Source organism: Sinocyclocheilus grahami, unplaced genomic scaffold (genome assembly GCF_001515645.1).
Source record: "Sinocyclocheilus grahami isolate Dianchi unplaced genomic scaffold, SAMN03320097.WGS_v1.1 scaffold808.1, whole genome shotgun sequence".
In the NCBI taxonomy this organism is placed as follows: Eukaryota; Metazoa; Chordata; class Actinopteri; order Cypriniformes; family Cyprinidae; genus Sinocyclocheilus; species Sinocyclocheilus grahami.
Genome location: NW_015505987.1, coordinates 441,176 through 463,554, shown reverse-complemented (window position 1 = coordinate 463,554; position 22,379 = coordinate 441,176). Strand labels below are relative to the sequence as shown.

The 22,379-nt window shown below is 37.3% G+C and overlaps 2 protein-coding genes across 4 annotated transcripts in view; one reads left to right on the top strand and one right to left on the bottom strand.

Annotated features, from left to right (window-relative positions):
* The window catches only part of LOC107562120 (mucosa-associated lymphoid tissue lymphoma translocation protein 1 homolog), a 12,031-nt gene extending 3,267 nt beyond the window's left edge, over positions 1-8,764 (bottom strand). The window contains exons 1-7 of the mRNA XM_016246687.1: positions 8,535-8,764; positions 6,457-6,556; positions 6,193-6,317; positions 5,947-6,079; positions 4,968-5,075; positions 3,694-3,735; positions 2,315-2,464 (exon numbers count right to left, since the gene is read on the bottom strand). Of these exons, the coding sequence (XP_016102173.1) occupies positions 2,315-2,464; positions 3,694-3,735; positions 4,968-5,075; positions 5,947-6,079; positions 6,193-6,317; positions 6,457-6,466 (568 nt within the window). The 5' untranslated portion in view covers positions 6,467-6,556; positions 8,535-8,764. The remainder of the gene's footprint in view (positions 1-2,314; positions 2,465-3,693; positions 3,736-4,967; positions 5,076-5,946; positions 6,080-6,192; positions 6,318-6,456; positions 6,557-8,534) is intronic.
* Positions 8,765-10,221: 1,457 nt separating this feature from the next.
* alpk3a (alpha-kinase 3a) overlaps positions 10,222-22,379 on the top strand; it is a 17,338-nt gene continuing 5,180 nt past the window's right edge. For 2 of the 3 annotated variants that reach the window (XM_016246706.1, XM_016246708.1), the window contains exons 1-7: positions 10,222-10,280; positions 10,572-10,857; positions 12,046-12,167; positions 12,428-12,545; positions 12,699-14,088; positions 17,159-19,652; positions 20,096-20,243. In XM_016246706.1, coding sequence (XP_016102192.1) covers positions 10,721-10,857; positions 12,046-12,167; positions 12,428-12,545; positions 12,699-14,088; positions 17,159-19,652; positions 20,096-20,243 — 4,409 coding nt within the window. In that variant the 5' untranslated portion in view covers positions 10,222-10,280; positions 10,572-10,720. Of the gene's footprint in view, positions 10,281-10,571; positions 10,858-11,524; positions 11,564-12,045; positions 12,168-12,427; positions 12,546-12,698; positions 14,089-17,158; positions 19,653-20,095; positions 20,244-22,379 lie in introns of those variants that run through there. The other variant, XM_016246707.1, reaches the window with a different exon arrangement.

The following is a 22,379-nucleotide window of genomic DNA, read 5'->3' as shown; positions in this document are numbered from 1 at the left end:
ACAAGTCATTATAATCTGTAATTATGTCCCCACTGGATGCAACAAATGCCTCGTTTGTAATGAGTTTTATTGGTTTTTGTCTCGTCGCACCGGGACACAGCATCACAGTATGGTAAGGGGCGTAACATTTGACCGATGAGCTTTGTAAAAATCTACGCGTTTCAGAAAGGCGGGGTATAGAAGAGAAACATAATGTACAGTATGTGGAAAATAATGTGTTTTTTTTACCTTAAACCACATAAACACATTTCATTACACAAAATAATGTTATTTTTAGCAACATCATATGACCCCTTTAAGATGTTTAACTTGACAATAAAAACTGTCACAGTCTAAAGTGAATAATGGAATCAGTTTGAATCAGATCACTGATGGCAATTTGGCTCTTTTTGGGAGGAAATCCATTTCTTTTTAAAGCAGACACATGGTTTATGAATGATCCTTCAGCCGTGCTCTTACCATGAGTCATGTATCACAATCTAACCCACAATGAAACCAAAACAGTCACAAACTGTGAGATGGTTACGGATGACAGAGCACTTTTAACTGTAGGCACTGACACCGACTTCTTTTTCACTGTTTTCAAACCTGCATCTTCATTACTGATGGTGAATCTAGTATTTTAAAGGGGTCACATCATGAATAAAAAAAAAAGAAAATTTCCTTGATCTTTAGAAATAAAAGAGTTCAATGTACTATGTAAGACTAATGTATAATGGCAAAACTTATCACTTCTCATGTTTAGGACATTTAAAGTGGTCATTTAAATGCAGTAAAAACTGCCAAACTCGAAGAGGGTAGAAACTGGTTATGTACCATAAAAATTAAAGGGGTGGTTGATTGCAATTTAGCTTTTTTAACGTTAGTTATTGTGTAATGTTGCTGTTTGAGCATAAACAATATCTGCAAAGTTACGAAGCTGAAAGTTCAATGCAAAAGGAGATATCGTCTTTTAAAATTCTGGCAGATTAATGCCTACAAAAACAGCTGGTAGGGACTACAACAAGTCACTTCCCGGGTTCATGACATAACAAACCCAGATAAACCCCACCCTCTGGAAAAGGCAGCAAAGGGGGCGAGGCCATGCTGCGCTGCTTTAGAGAAGAGGAAGAGAAAACTTGAGGTGCACGTAAAAATCTATTCATATATGAATCGCGATTCTGTCTTCTAACGATTCTAATGGATTCACAAGTTTCAAAATCAATGTTCTAAAGCAGCAGTATTCATCCTGTTCCTCGCGTCGCCCTGCTTTTTACAATACAACCGGAGCACATGCCGCTGAAGTGAGGGGTGGGACATTTAGACACGCACTAGAGGCAGTTTAGCCAATCACAACACACTGGGCTAGCTAACCAATCAGAGCCTATTTCTGAGGGCGGGGCTTCATAAAAGCAGGAAATGATCAGCGTGTTTCTCAGAGAAGGGACAGAGCGGTGTAAAAGGTAAATTATGTGAAAAATAATGTGTTTTTTTTTTAAACGAAGCATTAACACATGTTAGGCTGCACCCCATAAACACAATCAAGCCTGTTTTTGAAAGGCTCTTATGCTCACCAAGACTGCATTTGTTTGGTCTAAGTTACAATAGAAGAGCAATATCACAACAATAATAACTTGCAGATGTGGTGCTCAAAAAACTTTTTTGCTGCTTAGCATGTTTGTGGAAACTGTAATACACTACAACTCAAAAGTTTGAGGTAAGATTAAAAATAATCTCTAAATAATAATAATAATAATAATAATATTCCACAAGGACACAATAAACTGATCAAAAGTGACAGAAAATACATAACACTAAAAAAGATTTTCTTTTTCAAATAAATGTTTTTCTTGTGAAATTTCTATTTATCAAAGTATCACAGTTTCCCCAAAAATATTAAGCAGCAAAAAAATGTTTTTAATGATAAGAATCATTATTAATAACTAAGCACCAAATCAGCATATTAGAATAATTTTTTAAGGATCATGGGAAGACTGGAGTAATGGCTGCTAAAATTTTTGTTTTACGATAACAGGAAATAATACATTAAAAAATTTCTTAAAATAAACAACGGCTCTTCCTAATGTTTTTACTGTTCATACTACTGTATTTAAATAAGTGCAGCCTTGCAGAGCATAAGAGACAAAGACATAAGAGAGAGAGAAAAAAAACTTAATTATTCCATACTTTAGACTGGTAGTGTAAGTGGAATTCAAGTGGAAAAAATACAAAGATATAGGGTGTACAGTAACCCCTTGTTTGTTTACACAGGATGCATTTAAGAAAGGAACCTCTGATGACATAATATAAAGCTGGTTCGGGAATATGTCAATACCATTAGCCTGTTTCCAACAAGCATCCCGCCGGTGGAGCTCCATGGTGTGTCCAGATGTTCGCACCGGATCGGTCAAGGCCCGTGGCTCTGTCAGAGTGTGTCTGATCTCTACTACCTGCCTGCCACGCACCAGTGGGTCCTTACCCAGATCTATAGAATGAAAGCTTTCATTACAAATCACACAATACTTCTCCTATTACAAAATACAGTAAATATGTTCTCTACACACTATACTATTACTGTTCTGTTGAAATGTGATCAGTGTCCATTATGATTTTCAGACACTGAAACATGACTCAGCAAATTGTCCAGATAATTGGGAAGTTAAAAACCTTTGAGGAACATGCTATAAGGTTCTTTCCCTAATTGCAAAATCAAGTAAAATAGCAATTCACACATATTAAGTTCTGCTCTCAAATAAGAAAAATAGACTTGAGATTTGCAGTTTTTTTAGTGCAGAAACATTGTAAAAATGTACAGGATTTTACAATTGTAATATAAATGTTATAGTGAAAGCAATGCAAGCTGGGTCACTGTCTGTAGTAGCACAATAGAACACGGTTAAAAAGTGTAAATAAATGTTTCTTCTAAAGTCCCCATATATTTGTTTCCAGTAAAAGTTGCACAATTTAAATTAAATTGTTCAAAAGTAAGCTTAAATACATGTAAGATTTGTTTTAAATAAATGCACTTCTTTTAAACTTCCTATTTGTCAAAAAATCCTGAAAACAGTTTTCACAAAAACATTAAATATTAAAATATTTTTCAACATTGATAATAAGAAGAAATGTGTCTTGAGCAGCAAATCAGCAGATTAGAATGATTTCTGAAGGATCATGTGACACTGAAGAATGAAGTAATGATGCTGAAAATTCAGCTTCACCATTACAGAAATAAATTACATTTGAAAATATATCAAAATATAAAACAGTTATTTTAAATTGTAATTATATTACGGTTTTACTTTATTTTTGATCAAACAAATGCAGCCTTGGTGAGCCATAAGCAACATTCAGAAAAATTACGGACTCCAAACTTGAATAATAGTGTAAATACATCTAGTAATAAATGATAAAACTTGTACTGAAAAAAAATTACTAGTCAGAAATATAAAGTAAATCCACACCAAAATGCTTTACAGCATAGTGCTTAGTTGTGAGTTGTGCTTCACCAGTAACCAGTGCCCAAGTACTGATTTATGATCAAAGACAGTTATTGAGACAGGAAGGAGTATATAGTGCTTGTGGGCATAACAAACACAGTGATAATGGCAGTGGCACAGGGTGCAGACTGAGCAACAAGCATACGAGACAGGAGGAGGGGGGTAAGTGGGGCACCCCGCAGCCGTTCCTAGGTTAAGCGCTCTCAAATTTCCCCACCTGAGCACAGCAGCCAGAGAATGAGGTCACATGCTTTGGCAGCTACAATATAAAAATCCAAGTGCTGTTACCAAAGAGACCAATCAAACAACCAAATAAGCCCTCCGCAGGGAGAGGGGGGATTGTCTCAACCATTAAAACATAAATCCACATTCACATCATGCTGTGGAGGGTACGGATCAAAGAATGTCAAACAGTTGTTGCTCTCACAAGTGCTCCAAGTATAAATCCACTAATGATCAAAAGCTCTGAAAGACACTGTGACCTTGTTCACTACATGTGTGAAGTATTATGTAATATGACAATATCTTGTTATTATAGTGCTTGCAAGGCAGCACGGTTTTGAAATTGCTCAAACATCCTGTTTAGGGTTCGATATGAACCCCCTACTTTCAGTATGTCAGTTGGAGACCTTTGCACATGCATCTCTCATATACATTTCATTAAATAAATCACCTTTAATAATCACATTAGGACATACTGCGATTCCTGTTTTAGGGCCCTGTGAAATTCATTATAATTCCATAATTTATGCTTAAACTTTTCTGGATTCTGTTTTAATAGTTTAATTACATTTTAATATTTAATGTAAATTAATTATAGAAAAAACAACAAATACTTTGTTACAATAGGTTCAAAAAAGTTCACAGGAAGTGAGATTCAAATCTTGGGCAACACAGAAAACCAGTGTTATAACTGTCAAATCTTTCATCTCAAGGCATAGTGCGCTAAAAAATTTTAATTCTGTCATCATCTACTCACCCTCATGGCGTTCCAAACCTGTATGACATTCTTTCTTTCAAAGGAACACAAAAGAAGAAGTTTTTAAGAATATCCAAACCATAAAAGCATCAAAGTAGTGGGTCTCAATTTATCAGTGAGTAGCAACTTAAACCGTCAGCTTGTTTACAGCACAAATCAATCATATGGCTTTAGAAGACTTGGACTATAGCACATGAGCCATTTTAAGGTACTTTTACAGTGCTTTTGTGTACTTTTTGTAGCTTGACATTTTTTAATTCTGTCATCATCTACTCACCCCCATGGCGTTCCAAACCTGTATGACATTCTTTCTTTCAAAGGAACACAAAAGAAGAAGTTTTTAAGAATATCCAAACCATAAAAGCATCAAAGTAGTGGGTCTCAAAGTTTATCAGTGAGTAACAACTTAAACCATTAGCTTGTTTACAGAACAAATCAATCATATGGCTTTAGAAGACTTGGAATATAGCACATGAGCCATTTTAAGGTACTTTTACAGTGCTTTTGTGTACTTTTTGTAGCTACTGTGCATTTAAGAGTGAATGTCTCCCCTGGTTTTACTGTTTGGCTTATTGGGTGAATGACAATATGGGGTTCCCCTCTCCATGTGTGAGAAACACCTAAACACAATGCATCACGTTATGTAATAGATACTGCAGTCTTAAAACTGGCACACTGAGCCAAACCTTGCTAAATAAATCACCGAAAGTAAATGTCAGTCTTATATAACTATATACAATGGGTCTCTTTAAGGCTCCGATATACTCAAAACAAAGTTCCTTTTCGTTCTTTGTTTAGGGGTAAAACAAAGTTTGAAATACGTGAGCAGCGGTATACTGATAGCGAACATCCTGACGCCGCCCACACTGATGAAAGCAATGTTTATATGAATATGTAAATATGTGCTGCGCGCTTTTCTATCAGTAACAAAATAAACACAAAAAAATGGAGAAAACAGCAAGCATTTTTTAATAAAAATCTGATCATAGCAACATGGGTATGTTTGCACGAGCTCTGCAAATTAGCACTCGGAAGTGACGTCACGTTTATTTTTACATGGCACTTTATTCAATATATTGCTTAAAAGCAATTAGCAGTATTAAACATGAAAAACAGTGTCAGTGTCTGATTTCATCAGAAGCACAACTTAATTTACTACTATAAAGCGGCTCTCCACTGCACGGACATGAACGAAATGAACCCAGAGAAGAGTTCCACGTGAAAGAAGGCGGAGCCTCAGCACACACCTCCTATGACGTAATCGTAACAGACCAATGGTAGTACGAAGGTGTTTTGCAGCCGGAAACAACTTTTCCAGAAAGTGTAGTTCGAACTCCCAAAACGAACTTCGTTTTGTCCGGATTTTGTTCGAAATGATGTCACATCAGTTCGTTCTTCGATTTCGCTTGAAGTATATCGGGGCCTTTAGGCCAGATGATTAATACAGATGCTAATAAAAATGTAATGACAATATGAGATAATGGAAAGTACCTGCTTCATCTAGGATTCTCACTTTTACCCATTCTGTGAACTGATAGTTACAGTACAGGTCACTCACTCTACAAGTATATTTTCCAGATCTCTGGAGAGAGACGGTGAGCTCAGGCTCTGTCCCACCTGCCACCTGAAAAGATTGAGCATTCTGTTATTTGATACATTTGGGTATTTATTCTTCACAGTATTAAGATCAACTTTTAAAAAAATTAATCAAAGATATAAAAGATATAGTCTACAAACCTCTGCCTGTTGTTTATCAAACCACTGATACTTTAATGCACCAGTGCCTATTGCTTGAACTCTTAAGGTCACCTCATGGTTTGGTGGTACACACACAGACATCGGCTGCTGCAGAATAACAACTTCTGCCCACAAAAAAGAAAATATATAATTTTGTACAAATATATATATATATATATATATATATATATATATATATATATATATATATGTATATACTGTATATATACTGTATATAGGATAGGATAGGTGTAATATACACACCAGTTCTCATGACTGTCGGCGCTAGTCTTTAGTGTGTAAGGGCCTAGACCGCAATAGTGCTGCACTTTTAAGGTAGTCAGTCATTTCAGAATTTTACCACCTGTGTAAAAACAAAACAGAAGTATGAATAGTGGCATAACATAACAACAAAAGTGGCACTGAGAATCAAAACAAATATACACTGAGAAAAGTTAAGCAATCCAGAGTTTGGAACAGTTAGCACAGAAAGTGTCCAAGGATTAATTAGTAAAAGTTTCATTTCAACAGTGTTTGTACAGTCAAAATTGACAGCAAATTTGAAATGACTAGGTTTTTAATATCTTGTTTATCTTTAAATCTTTACAACATTTTGCATGAAAATGAGAAATCTCTTTCATAACTATATAAGATTTATAGTATACTATAACAATATAAAACTCAATATAAGATTTATTTAAATATTCATATGTATGCTTTAAATGCATGACCATTTCTAATTTCTCAGTCAGAAAACTTAAAATCTCATTCTTCAAAAGGACACATAACCACCTCAATACAATAAAATACTTTAATGCATTAGCAATTATATCAGCTTATGAATTTTAATGATTATAATATTTAAGCAATTCTCCAATATGTAAATGTGACCCTGGACCACAAAACCAGTCTCAAGTCGCTTGGGTATATTTTTAGCAATAGCCAAAATGACCGATTTTTCTTTTATGGCAAAAATCATTAGGATATTAAGTAAAGATCATGTTCCATGAAGATATTTTGTAAATTTCCTACCGTAAATATATCAAAACTTAATTTTTGATTAGTAATATGCATTGCTAAGAACTTCATTTGGACAACTTTAAAGGCGATTTTCTCAGTATTTTGATTTGTTTGCACCCTCAGATTCCAGATTTTCAAATAGTTGTATCTCGGCCAAATATTGTCCTATCCTAACAAACCATACATCAATGGAAAGCTTATTTATATAAATCTCAATTTCAAAAAATTGACCCTTATGACTGGTTTTGTGGTCCAGGGTCACATATAAGGTCTCAAACGATAAGGAGACTAGAGCAAGTTGTCACACGTTTTACTAATTAGGTAAATTTTTTTAGAATTCAATTTCTGAATACTGTAGGCACATAAGGCATTGGCTACAAACATTTTGAACCATATTGCCTAGGAAAAAATACAGTTCTAAAAACACATGACTTTTTGGAACTTTTTGTGAAAACATGCACCCTTTATATGGAAATCATATACCGTAATTAATAATTGTATAAATTTGTAACACTTAAAACAACTGGCCCCAATTTTTATAACTGTGAAAGCACAGTTTAAACTTTCTTGTCTGAATGTATGTCAGTGTGGTTTTATTATTATTGCGTTCACTTGTTTACACAGCAGATAAATCTCAATTTCAAAAAATTGACCCTTAAGACTGGTTTTGTAGTCCAGGGTCACATATAAGGTCTCAAACGATAAGGAGACTAGAGCAAGTTGTCACACGTTTTACTAATTAGGTACATTTTTTTAGAATTCAATTTCTGAATACTGTAGGCACATAAGGCATTGGCTACAAACATTTTGAACCATATTGCCTAGGAAAAAATACAGTTCTAAAAACACATGACTTTTTGGAACTTTTTGTGAAAACATGCACCCTTTATATGGAAATCATATACCGTAATTAATAATTGTATAAATTTGTAACACTTAAAACAACTGGCCCCAATTTTTATAACTGTGAAAGCACAGTTTAAACTTTCTTGTCTGAATGTATGTCAGTGTGGTTTTATTATTATTGCGTTCACTTGTTTACACAGCAGCTACAGAAAATAATAATAATTATTATTTTATATATGATATGATATGATATGATATGATATGATATGATATGGAAATGTTAGTTTGGAGGTAAGAATTCACAAAATTACTCTAATTTAATAGGGGTTTGAATTTTTGACTCAAAACCTTAAAGTTACTTAGGCATAACGCTTTTTAACAACTTCCCTGTGTGACAAGCAGACCCGGACGGTAACAGCATCTAGTCTGTGGCGTCGTTCGTTTGCAGTATAGATGTGGTGGGGTGTTACACTCACCTGTCCTAGTGCTCATTGCTGTGTGCTGTGAATACCGGCTGACTGCGACTTATTTCACACTCCCTTCCTAAAAGCCGTCATGCAAACAAGCGCAGAGCGTCAGCTGTATCGATGTGTGGATATTCAACATACTGCGATAGAGTTTGGCTGAAAAATGAATGTTTCTTCCCGTAATGATGACAGACTGGCCCTCCCACTACCGCTGTGCTCAATGTAGATGCGCCCTCAACATCTGCACACTGCAGCAGGTAGACTGCAAATATGTTTTTCTTTCTTCTTCAGGTTCATGACGGGCTGGCGTCATATTAAAAGCAACTAACAATCCTGAGCTGGAAAGATGATTGATTATTGGTAGACTATATGAGTTTACTAGAAATATATGAAATTATATTTCTATTTTAGGTAAATGTTATATTCATAAATGTATACAATTTTTATTCATAAGTAAAAAAAAGTGCCTCAAAGTTTTTTTGTTTTTTTTCAAAAAGAATGTATAATATTCTGTATTTATTTATTTCATTTTTTTTGTCTCTGAGCTTTCAGCACTTTATCATTGCTTTTAAAAGTGATTTAAAAATACAAATGTCATATAAATGGTTTGCAATGCAATCTTATTAAGTTATTATTATTATTACTTATACTACTTCTAATTTGGTGTCCAACTCAAGTCAATGCCCAAGTAAATCTTTTGTAAATTAAGTGTGACTTGAGACTGAATGAGACTGAACTATTTATTTGTTTGTTTGATCGTAGTCGTGCTCTGTTCTTTGGATCCCCTTTTTGTTTTTGTATTGCCTTACTGTCAGCAATGAAAAAAAATAGATGATTGATTATTGTGATGCAATATTTCAAAACATTAGACTGGCTATACCCTTTACAACATTACAGATACACTTACAGTTTTTGTTGTATAGCTCCTCCATATTCCTTTAAAATAAGTGTTTTATTTTCTTTCTATGTGCTCTCAATTTTAAATCTTATTATGCAATTCTGAAATCTTTTTAAGCAATAATAATTCTGTATTAATGATTAATTTAATGATTTGTTACTTACGTGTGACTTGAGTCCAAGTGTTACACTCAAGTATACGTCTCCGTTATTATTATATGTGAGCATGTGTTTCATCTCTTGTTTGAATGATGCACGGTATGTTTGTGAGAGTGGTTGCTTGACAGCATGTAATCAGAGCCCTTTTATGATTGGAAAATGATGCAATGACACATGACCGGTGGGAAAGGTTGTTGACTGTTACAGACAGACAGAGTGACATAGAGGAGGCTGTCCTAATTAAACCTGGGCCATGCTTTGAGCTTGTCTGGAGAGCTGTCATCAAAGGGCCACTTGCATCAGATCACTTTCACCACACCACATACTGGATGCATTTGGATACATTTCTACACACATTGGGCAATTTCTATGTATGTTAATGTATCCCTATCTAGCATCATCAGTCAGTCAGAGAGATTACAGTATAACATGAGGCTGGCAGATAAGGAATGATTAAAGCAGGAGATATTTTTGACTTTTAACCTGTGCTTGGAAGTTTTTGCTGTCGTTTTCTTGGATGCTGCTTTCAAGTGGCTTCAGAGCAATGGCTAGTTGTGGAAAATGTGATGTGCTCTTGCGCCTATTTGTAGGCCTGCTATAAATAGAGTCCTGCTGGCAACACATGCTCTGCTGTGATTGACAATTCTAGTGCTACTGTGACAGTAGGCTCCAAAGAACAGGCAAAGAAACATACTAATGGTGAGTTCTTTAAATGTTATACTATAATACAAGCCATTCAAAATTCAAACTATATGTGTTGGTTTGAAATCAAATACAAATGACTGTGTTTGACCAAATTAAAAGTAGCAAACAGCAGTCCCTATTTATAACTTCTCTGTTCAAATGGTTTGCTTGTTGAGACTAGCTGGCCTCAAAAGAGAATGGTTCTGTCTAAACTATATTTAAAAATTTCGGTTACATATTATTAATATTTGTATTACTTTTAATGTTTATATTTGATTGATTTGGTTTTTTTTTTTTCCTTTTCAGTAGTTCTCCAAATAGTTACCAAGTGGAACTTTACATTTTGGTTCCGAACGCCAAGAGACAGACCTGAATTTTATTCTGCAGAAATACTGAAACCCCACTTAAAGAGATTGGTGGGTTTTTTGGACTGTTGAAGTTATTTCTTTTGGACAATGACATCCAGGAGGCCCTTGACCCGCTCTTACTCTGGAAATGGGAGATCGGGAAGCCAAAATGGGGAGGATGTTTCATCGGCAAGCGGAAGGTCAGAGAGCCGAAACTACCTCTCCAACGTTAGGCCTGAAAACAGGTAAAAATTTGTCAAATTTGCTTGAGAGCATTTTTTTTCTGCCATGTTTGATTGTGAAAAGTCTGTCTGCTTGTGTCAGAATTATCCAAGCTTCCAGTTTGGATGTTGATTTTGAGGTATATGATGGTCTAGAAATGAATTCTGTTTATAATAAATATTTTGGAAATACATAAATACAGTATTTCACTAATCAAATATATATTAGTGAAATAAATATAATCAAAAATGTATATAAATTATATGTTATATTAATGGTTTTATCATTTCATTAAAAAAAAAAAAGTCTTTGGTTAGAACATGATCATTGGTTTCTATGTAAAAAAAAATCCCCCTATTCTCCTATTCCCCTATTAAATGAGATTATAGTTTAGCATCATCACAAAATTGTCACAAAATCCCATTTTCATCATTTCATTTTTAATTTATTTTTTATTTATTTTTATTTTTTTTGTTGCTGCTGAAATACTGATGTGGTTTCCACATTGTGTTTGCTCAACTACGGTTATGCCAAGAAAGACCACAACATTTTCACCATTAACAACAGTGTTTACTATATCATTTATTACAGATGCTCCTGGCAGTGATTAAAATCAGGGTCACACAGTGACTAGCCCCTAGTTTAGATGTTCTTGTCTGATGAGTGTCCATTTGCCTCTTTTCTAAATAGCTTTTCAAATCACAGGTATTCAAACTACAGGCCACCAAGGTAATAAAAGCTTCCCAAAAGGTCAATCCTAAACTAACTACACTTCAAATAACAATTTCTATTCCCCAAAATGCCATTTTACAATTTCAGAAATACCAAATTATAGCCAATTGCTTTTGATTGCAACGTGATCAATACTGTGACCCACCCAAATAACCACTGTATATTGTGCATGAAAAAATACACTTTAAGTGATACCCCAAAAAAAACTTTTACGTGTTGATATTATCCGGCTAAAATAATATCCTCTCATCATGTTAATACCTTGCAGCCTTTCCTCCCAATGACACCAAATAATTATAATTTTATGTTTTACTACTGATTAATAATACACTTTCATGTCTATGCAAACTCCTTGCTTTAGATGTTGCTTATTAATTCATTGATTTATATAATAATGTTTGGATTCATTTGATATAATATATACTAGCTTTTCTGAAATGGTGATTGATAAGTTGACACTTTGTCTTGGCCACTTCCAGAAGTACATTATGTACCGTCATGGCTCAATTGACTGAAGAGACCCAGCCATGTTTTGAGACCACCATAAAATCGAAGGCAGTGTCAGAATCGTGCAATGTCAAATTCTCATGTGTGGTCACAGGTAAGTTGCTTTATGATTATGAAAATAAATGAAAATACTGAATTTAAGTTTAAAACCTATACATAGTTTGTTCTGTAACATTTCAGTATTGTAAAAATATACAAGATATATATGGTGAGGAAAGTCTAACAACATTTGAGTCTTTTTTTTTTCTTAAAATATACAATTATGATTAGATTTTCTAGGTTGAATATATAAAACCGTTACTATTTCCATTTAATAACAGCTAACTTTGTTAACTTTACTCATGCTTTCACCAGGTTACCCGGCTCCTGAGTTGACCTGGTACAAAGATGACATGGAGTTAGATCGATATTGTGGTCTTCCCAAATATGAAATATTTCGCAATGGAAAAATTCACACACTCCACATCTACAAGTATGATTAACTTCTTATTTCTGCTTATTTTCTACCTATCTTTGCCTTTCTAAAGCAATACAATTCTTTTTTTAAATTTATTTCATACATTCACATGCAAATCAATGCTTTTAGTAGTGACTACACAATGACAATATTTGCTTCATTTGGCAGCTGTACAGAAGATGATGCAGCCATTTATCAGGCCTCAGCAAGGAACAGTAAGGGCATCGTCTCCTGTTCTGGGGTGCTGGAGGTGGGCACCATGAGCGAGTTCCTGATCCACCAAAGGTTCTTCGCCAAACTAAAACAGAAGGCTGAGAACAAGCGGCGAGACCTGGAAGAGAGTCGACGTCGGGGTAAGGAGAACATCCAGAAGGAACAGTTAAATGTGATTAACCAGGAACACTTACTAAGGAAGCATAGGACTCCTGCTGGGAACGACCCCCTGAGCTCCTCTCCCACAACTCAGGATGGAGAGGAGAATGTGACCTCCCAAGGGACAGATGAAGAGCAGCCTACAATCATAGACGATAAGTCTGATAATATCACAGTACAGGCTTCTGTAGGCATAACAGAGATGATCATGGAGAATGGTAACGAGAAACTCAACAATAATTGCGATCCAATGGAGGTGGTCGCCACAAAGCAGTCTTCCAAAGAGAAACCAGGTGAAAAGAAGAAGCGTATTACCAATGGATTTGATGAGGTGGGTGTTATTAAGCCCACCCAGAGCAACAGAAAACGAGAGGATGCTAATGAAGGAATGAGCCTGGCAAAATACTTAGCTGAGTCTGTGCAGTCACAAGCTGCTGAACAGCATCAAAATTTCGCAAAGTCACAGGAGATCATGGAGGTCAATGTTACTCCTGTCCAAGAAAAAGAACAAGAAAGAGAGCTGGAGATAGAAAGGGAAAGATTAAAAGAAGAGGAGAGGAACCGATCAAGAGCAATAGACCGGGAGAAAGAGCGAGAGAGAGCCAAAGAGAGAGAACGAGAGAAAATCAGGCAAACAGAACAAGAACAAAGAGCTACCAAAGCCGCATCGCACAAAGAGCCAGAACCTCAACACAAGTCAGCTCTAACCTCGGTTCTTCACTCCCTAAAGGACATATTCTTCGGCAAAAGCAAGAAGTCTACAGAGCCAGCAGAAACCACAAAGAGAACTAGTGAAGTTAATGTAGAAAAAGAAATTCCACATGAGAAGCACCTCCCTCCCTCACAAACACCTCCTCGAGATATAGTCTATAGTGAGGCCTCCGAACTTGAGGCACCAAAGCTGGTCCAAGAATCATCTCAAATGGTGGATTTGGAAGTAAAAACTAAATCGTTACCACAAACACAAGATTCAACTGTCCCTAATGATACCATAAACTCCAATTCAGCTGAACATATTTCTGAATTCCATGCAAACAAACCTGAGGATGTGTCTCCCACCCCTGAAAGAGAGCATATTGAGAGCATTGGAGCAACACTTAGACTTTCTGTAGCGCAGAAGGAGATGCCAAAGGACGAGAGTAGTCCTGAGGAAGTCCCACAGATTGATCATTCACTGCTTTTCAAGGTGAGTTCATCGCACTTCTCACTTTACAACCTGCTGGTTTTGTCCATTTGTAGTGCAGGGCTTCCTGCACCACAGCACATGGGGGTTATTTATAGCGAGTACATTTGTGCGACAAGACTTGAGTTTAATTACACCAGTCCATAGCCAAGATGAAGACACTAACTACACCCAAGAGAACACAGTAGGCAGCTTTGAGATTATTTGGTCTTTGACTTTCTCATGTAAGGTGCCAGCATTGTTCTTATAGACAATTTTCTTGGCAAAACCGCAACCACAGTGTTTGGGATACAGGACACAAGTAAAGTAGGGTATAAAGTCTAAAAGCACTAGTTAAAATGTTTCTATTTTTATTTATTTTTTATTAAATAAAAATATTGATCACAATATTGTACAATATTATATTATAAGCTTAACAGTTTAAGAAAAAAAATCTTTGTGTACCATGATGGGTTTTTTTCTTCAAAAGATTTTGTAATGTTTTTGATATAAGTCTCTCATGCTCATCAAGGCTGCATTTATTTGATAAAAATACAATTAAAACCATAATATTGTGAAATATTATTACAGTATTAAAAAACTGTTATAATTTATTCCTGTGATGGCAAATCCAAATTTCTTTTAGCTACCATTACTCCCGTCTTCAGTATGACATGATCCTTCAGAAATCATTCTAATATGATGATTTACTCCTCAAGAAAATGTTGAAAACAGTTGTGCTGCTTAATATTTTTGTGGAAACCATGATACTTTAATGAATCCTGCATTTATTTGAACCAGAATTCTTTTGTAGCAAGGGAAAGGTCTTTACTGTCACTTTTAATTATTTAAATGAAACTTTGCTTATTAAAAGAATCGATGTCGTTCGAACAAAAAATCTTAGTGATCCCAAACTTTTCAACTTCTCACAACACCACATTTTTTTCTGTGCTCTGCTTTTGTCTTATTTACGGCTCTCTCCCAGGACTTTTAATAAGGCCCATTGGCCCTTTAAAAGGACAATCAATAATGTGCAGAGTGAGCATGAGTCAGACTAGCTGGATTTTTAGCTTATCTAGAATAGTTAGAGAATGCGTTTTCATGAGTCAGCAGACCTTAAGAACAACAGAATGTCATATGGGGACACTTTAAAAAAATTTATTTACTCATTGGGAGCAACTAGTATTCTTAAAATCAACATGAAATGGGATTTACTCATTCCTTAACAAAAATACAAATATAAATGTATTTTTGTTATAGTTTGACTTTTTTTGTCCTGCACCTGAGCCCTGTGTGGGTTGTGCGCAACTTTTTTATACTTGGATTTACTAATTCCTTGACACATTTTCGTGTTGACTTGGACATGTTTTAATGTTAGTGAAGGTCAGGACATGATGAAGGACAGCTGCTGGACACTAAGACAAGAAGACAAAACCTCTTCACATTTTCCGGATTCTTTGGCTCCCTGAGTCTTAAAATAAACCTGTTTCTAATCTGTGCTGAGGGAAGCCATACCATACAAAGAGAGTTCACTGACTGCTAAACTTGTATACATTATGTCAGAGAAACCAAAGTCAGCTGACAATTCACCATGAAAATGTTCCACTTGCGTGTGAAACCTTTATCTCTGTATGCATAATGGATAATTAAATGCCCAAGATGCCCTATTATTCATTTTGGTTTTAGATTTTAGTTGCGTTTTATTACAAACATGTTAACTTACTGTGCAGGCAACTATAGAAAGTAGTTAAGCTTCTTTCTTGGCAAGAACATGCACATGGCAGAGGTTCTGTTAGCCCTCACATGATTTTTAAAATGCCATGGCTGAAGATGAAATGAGAAGAGAAATGAGGCTGTTAATAAGGCATGTGGAATCACAGTGATTGCATCATCGCTTAAAACCAGATACGGCTAAATGCCAATAATGAATTCACGTTTGTTAGTCAACAGGGTGAATGTCACCTTTAATTGCTTCACATGTGCTCTACAGTCTCAGACAGGACAAACATGTGATAGCTTTGCACCTGGCATGTAACGTATTCAGCTGTTTTATTTCCTATGTAAAGTGGAAGTGCAACCACCCTAGCATCTCGTGGGAAGTTAATGTTAGTTGTTGTGGTGTGTCAGTTAGAGGAACCCTGCACATTCATCTGAACTCTGCGTGTTGAATCACAGCAGAGGAACTTCTGTTCTGAAAGCTCTCGTAGGAACGGTCTGTAAATGTGACAAGCTGCTTCTGTCACAGCTGAAAATGGCACTCTATTTTCAAATTTTTTTTAACAATTAGATTTTTCAATAATCATAACATTATAATGTTTACAATGTGGTTATATAGTTTAAAATTTTAAAAATTCACCTTATCTGTTTTCAAAATATTGTGAACAATTCACATATCACTATAGTACATAACACTTCCCACAATGAAACAAAGAATTGTGGCAAAATCACAATTTTTTTTCCTAAGCTAGAATGTTACCATTTTATTAAAAAAAAAATTTAAACATGGGCATAACTGATCATTTACTTAAACTTTGGTAATATTAAGTGTTTTTTGACACATTACCAATGTGGTTTTGTGGTGTTAGTTAGTTATTATCATATGTCACAAGTCATACGGGGGGTTGTCAAGTTGACCTGACAGGTCATAAATATTATGTTGTTTTCCTTCTACATACGTGGAAAGTTGCACAAGATTGGTAGTCTGAGTGTACAAATGTGTATATTGTTTCAAGTATAACAGCTTAAAAAACAAGTAAACAAACAAAGTGACAAAAATAGTTAAGGTGTGTGCTTATTCAATAAATACAACATCTTGTATCAAAAAACATAATATATACTATATAATCTAAGCTTTTATAAAAACCTCTGCCTCAGTCGTTGATTTTATGATCTTAGGATCAAATCAATCCAAGCATAAAAGTGATTACTCTTTTTTTTTATGTATTACTATCTCATAATTAATGTCAAATGCCATAAACATAAAGATTTAATGTATGCCAAGAGGACAAGGTAAAACTGTAAAATTTGTGCAGTGAATTCAGTTTTGTGAGGCCAACATGTTACCTATTTAACAAGCAACTGTTTATGTTTCAAGGCTACAGATGACCATTCTAAACCTAGTGACACAGATGTTCCTGGCTCGGTGGACTTGGCCAATCCTCCATTTGAGACTGAAAGGCTGGAATTCACCTATCCTGAGGATGAGGTCATGCAAGGTGCTGAGGAAATCCATATTTTAGAGGAACATGGGCACTCAGCTGCCCCCGGTACAGACCTCATCATGGCAGACCTGGAAAGCATGCAGTGTTGTGAGAGCCAGCCAGAGTCTCAGCTTTCACAGCTTGCCGACTCTGTCCCTATCGAAGTGCACGCTGAGTCCCAGTCAGTGGAGCTGAGGGTAGAAGAGAGCAAAGAGCCATGTGAGTCAAATGAGAAAGTAATTCCTCATATGGAGGAGAAATGTGTTATGAAAATGCTAGAGGGAGGTTCCCTGACAGGGAAAAATAAAGAGGAGATGGATGGTGCAATAGAAGGGAAATCTTTCACTGCAGGGGAAAATGAGCCAGAGAGTGACTTTGGCATAAAAGAATCAGTCCTTCCTGTAGTTGTAGTGAGTCAAAGAGAATATGAAATTAATGATCAAAATTCATTGTCCCCAGCATTGGTGCGAAGTCAAGAAGGGGATTCCGTCGCTCTTGTGTCTGGGAGTGTAATGGAAATCAATTTTAAACCAAATGAAAAATCTATACCAGCACTAAACGTTAGTTTTACAGAGAATAAAGAAGTTGTAGCTGACTCTGCTACAGTGAATGACTTTCATATGGTGGAAATCAAGGATGAAAAAAGCATTCCAGTGCAGGGGAGGAGTGCTGAAGAAAAGGTAAAAGATAGTGGTGAAGAAAAGATGAAGAAAAGCACTGAGGAAGAGAGGGAGGAAAAGAGCAATGTTAATGCTGAAAAACTAAAGGATGATTTCAGTCAACCAAAGAAAGATGATGTTAAGAGAAATAATAATGTTGTTCCAGAGACAGAAACATCTGTTGTAATTCCAGAGATAGAGAACCCCAAAAATCCAAGACGAGGTGAGACTGAGGTTATAGAAACTCAACCAAGGCCATACAAAGTAGATAAACCAAAACTCCTTACAAAAGCACAAGCAGAGAGACGTTTGGCCGAGAAGGACCAACCAGCAGTCCAACCAATCATAATACTCCCCGATACAAGAGAAACCGTCATAAAGAATGTGGCAAAGAAGAGATCCACGGCACTCATCCCAGAAATCAAGGTCACATTGCCAGAAAGAGTCAAACGTGAAGAACCTGTTATTATGCCCAGAAGTGAAATTCTGAAATTAGAGCCTGAGAGAGTTATGCAACCTTTAACACAAGAGGTGGCACAGATATTTCGAGGAAAGGAAAGACAACTGCAAGATGCCACAAGAACATCAGGTGAATCAACCTCCAACAGTGCCTTAGTTATTCCAGATCTTTTGGGTGTGGCAAGGAACACTCAATCATCGCCTTCCGTGGAGAGAGCACAGGAAGTTAAACCACAAAATCTAGAAGCAAGAGTGAGAGGTGGAGAAGAACAAGGAAGTATCAACAGTGGGTGGGACAGAGACGATGACAATAATATCCCTATAATCAACATAGCATATGCTGATGATAACTCAACCACTCTTAAACAAGAGCAAACTCACGGCCACCCCTCACTTCCTGGCATAGTAATCTCACAAGATAGCCCTCAAGATATTCCTCCAATCTCTGTCACAAATGCCGATATGCATACCGATAACAAAAAAGATGGCTCCAAGACTTTAGTTACTATGCTGAAGAGTGAAAGCAACCAACATGGTCCAGTTGCTACTTCTGAGAAACCAAAAGAGCAGCTCATGACCCAGCTGAGTCCTGATACGTCTACAAAAACTCCTCCTAGTATTACTAACCAAGACCCAGACAAGGGTTCCCAGCCGAAAGACACAAAAGTAGAGCCTGAATCTGACAGGCTTCAAAAAGACAAACCTTCCATAGAAAAACTTAGCCTAACAACCCCTGTTGGACCAACACTCCCTCCACTAAGTCCTGCCAGTTTGCGAAGGCTAATGGCAAAGAATAACCCAAACTTAGAGAGTCAGGGGTCCATCTCAAGTGCATCAGTGGATGGAAGTGAGAAGAAAGGGGAAGAGAGTGGAGGAAGTACACCCACATCCACTCTGTCCTGTGAAAGTAGCCCAAAGATGAAGCGACGAGACAGTCTCACTCTAATACCCTCAGCCACCCCTGAGGAGCTGGCTTCTGGTGCTCGTCGCAAAATCTACCTTGCCAAAACCAAGTCAGAGGATGAGGGATCTGACACACAGGGTAAGAGGGATAGTCCATATATGTCGCCCAGTCAGGCTCGTAGGGCGGCTTTCCTGCAACTTCAAAGTGGGCAGCAAACACCGCCCACAGAAAGACGTTCACCATTGCTGACCCGACGCAAGGCCACACTGGAGGTGCCGAAACCTAAGGAGGAGATAGCAGAGGTGACAGACAGCACAAAGACAGAAAGCAAACCAGTAGAAAAGGAGAAGCTGGACCCCTTCAAAGGTAACACATATGTATATTTATACTGGTTAATTGTTGTTGATTGCAGTTTTTCCAGCAGGAACTTAATGAAACCTTTCATATCTATTAAAAAGGTTGTCAAACCTGCACAAGAAATAACTAACATTTCTGTTAGTTGACCAATACTGATAATATCAAAATGTAGAATATGCCAGAGGTGCCAGGTTTAGATCCCGGATAAGCCCCCAATTTTTGATATCACTCATGTTTGACACCAACATAAAAGCTATTAAAATATTTGCATATATCATGCATGACGTTGGGATGTATTTAGGCCTTCATTCTGATTATTCTTCTACTTTCTAAGCACATTATCATGTTAACACCAACACATAGGGGGACGCCTGATATGGGGCAAGAGTAAACACTACATATCTCTACCTTGTTGCCTCTGTCAAGTTACCCGTGATCCTCTTTCCATTCAGCTCCTCAGGTTATCCGCAAGATTAGGGGAGAGCCCTTCTCAGATGCCTCAGGCCACTTGAAGCTGTGGTGCCAGTTTTTTAACATTCTTAGTGACTCCACCATCAAGTGGTACAGAGACGAAGAGGAAATTGTGGAGATGCAAAAATGGTAAATTCCTCTGCAATCATTCAACACAGCCAAAAACCTGAACCCTGTCGACATACAGCGCATAAACTAATCAGTTAATCAACAGATCAATAAATTAATCAACAGATTACTTATAGATATATATATATATAAACGCTAGTGCAGTAAATCTATGGAAAAACATAAAAAGTCCAACACACTGTCATAGCTTGGAAAAGTTTAGTGTTACCTTTCAGGCATTTTTCTTCATTTGAACAAATGTCTGAAATGTTGACATCTAACAAAGGTTTAGCTATAACAGTGAGCATATTTTACTGCTTTCATGTATTCTACCGTAAGAGGTGTTTAATGCTGTAAACCTGAAAAGTTGCTAGCAAAATCGTTAACTGCTTTGTGGAGACTTGTCATTCACTTATTTGTATTTGACCATGAACACCACAGCTGTTACTGGTGAGACTCTAGTCAGAGAGTATGTAACCCAAAACTGCTCAGTTGCACCATCAGGGGATATTAAAATCTAAATTTGTTTCTCACAGTGCTGTATCAGCACAATGACGCCTTACTCACACGCATACACCCTGAAATGCGTCATGTGCTTGTGTTTGTAACATACTGCCCTCATGTGGCTGTAAGTTTGTGCCACTTTCCATTAATAGAGTATAAAATAGGGTTGCTGGTTCATTTACTATGCTTTCCTCTATCATTTACTCTAAAGCTTAAAGTGTGCCCTGTTGAAAAAAAACAGCATATGCTGGTTAGGTATGTTTTGACGCTGGGATGCTGGTTTAAGCTGATCCTTTGCTGGTTTATGCTGGTCCTTTGCTGGTTTAAGCTGGTCCTTTGCTGGTTTAAGCTGGTCCTTTGCTGGTTTAAGCTGGTCCTTTGCTGGTTTAAGCTGGTCCTTTTGTTTAAAGCAGTTTAAACTTGCTGGTTTAAGCTGGTCCTTTGCTGGTTTAAGCTGGTCCTTTGCTGGTTTAAGCTGGTCCTTTGCTGGTTTAAGCTGGTCCTTTTGTTTAAAGCAGTTTAAACCAGCATCCCAGCGTCAAAACATACCTAACCAGCATATGCTGGTCCTTTGCTGGTCATGTGCTGGCAAAGGACCAGCATAAACCAGCAAAAATGACCAGCATAAACCTGTCACGGCAGAGAAGGGTCAGGATCCAAGTGCGAGTGCAAAGGTAAGGTTTATTTAGTAATCACAATAACGGAGACACAATGTGATAATCCTCGGGTCCTGGTCGGAAACAGAGCTCCACAGAGAAATCCCTTCAACCACTGCGTAGACCAAACCAAGGAGAAGGCTGAAGATCCGTACCCTGACTGAGCGAGAACTGGAAACAGAGAACTGACAGGGAGACAGGAACATGAGAATAACGAACCGACAAACACACATTGAACAGAGTGGCCTATAAAGGGCTCGCTAACGAGTTGCAGCTGGCACGCTCTGATTGAGCACCAGCTGCAACCACTAACGAGTGACGTACGCACATACAAGCACATGACAAGACGCAGAAAGACCGTCCGGACCCATGAACCGTGACAGTACCCCTCCCCCTAGGAATGCCCCCTGACATTCCCAGGAAGACCTACCTGTCGATCAAATTCATCGATAAGAGAGTGATCCAGTATGTCCCTAGCAGGCACCCAACTTCTCTCCTCCGGACCGTAACCCTCCCAGTCCACCAAGTACTGAAATCCTCTTCCCCTCCGCCTTGAGTCCAGAATACGCTTTACCGAGTATGCTGGTTCCCCGTCTACGAGACGCGGCGGTGGAGGAACCGGGACTGGCGGATTAATGGCTGAATGAAAAACAGGCTTAATCTTGGATACATGAAACTACGGATTAATTCTCCTGTACGCTGGAGGAAGTTTGAGGCGGACTGCCACCGGACTAATAATCTTGGTGACAGTAAACGGGCCAATGAATTTGGGTTTTGTAAAGGAATATGTGACTCCACAGTCCTCGCACTCCGACCCAGTACAGTATCGTTACTCCAATTGATGTGAGGGTTATGAAGGACCAGCCAGGGGTGACCCAGCACTAAGGGAGCCGAGGGTGTGTCGGTGAGGAGAAAGTGAATGTCCTCAGTGTGTTGCCCCGAAGTGATGAGTCTTAAGGGTGCCGTGGTGTGAGTGACAGCAGGTAAGGCCTGGCCG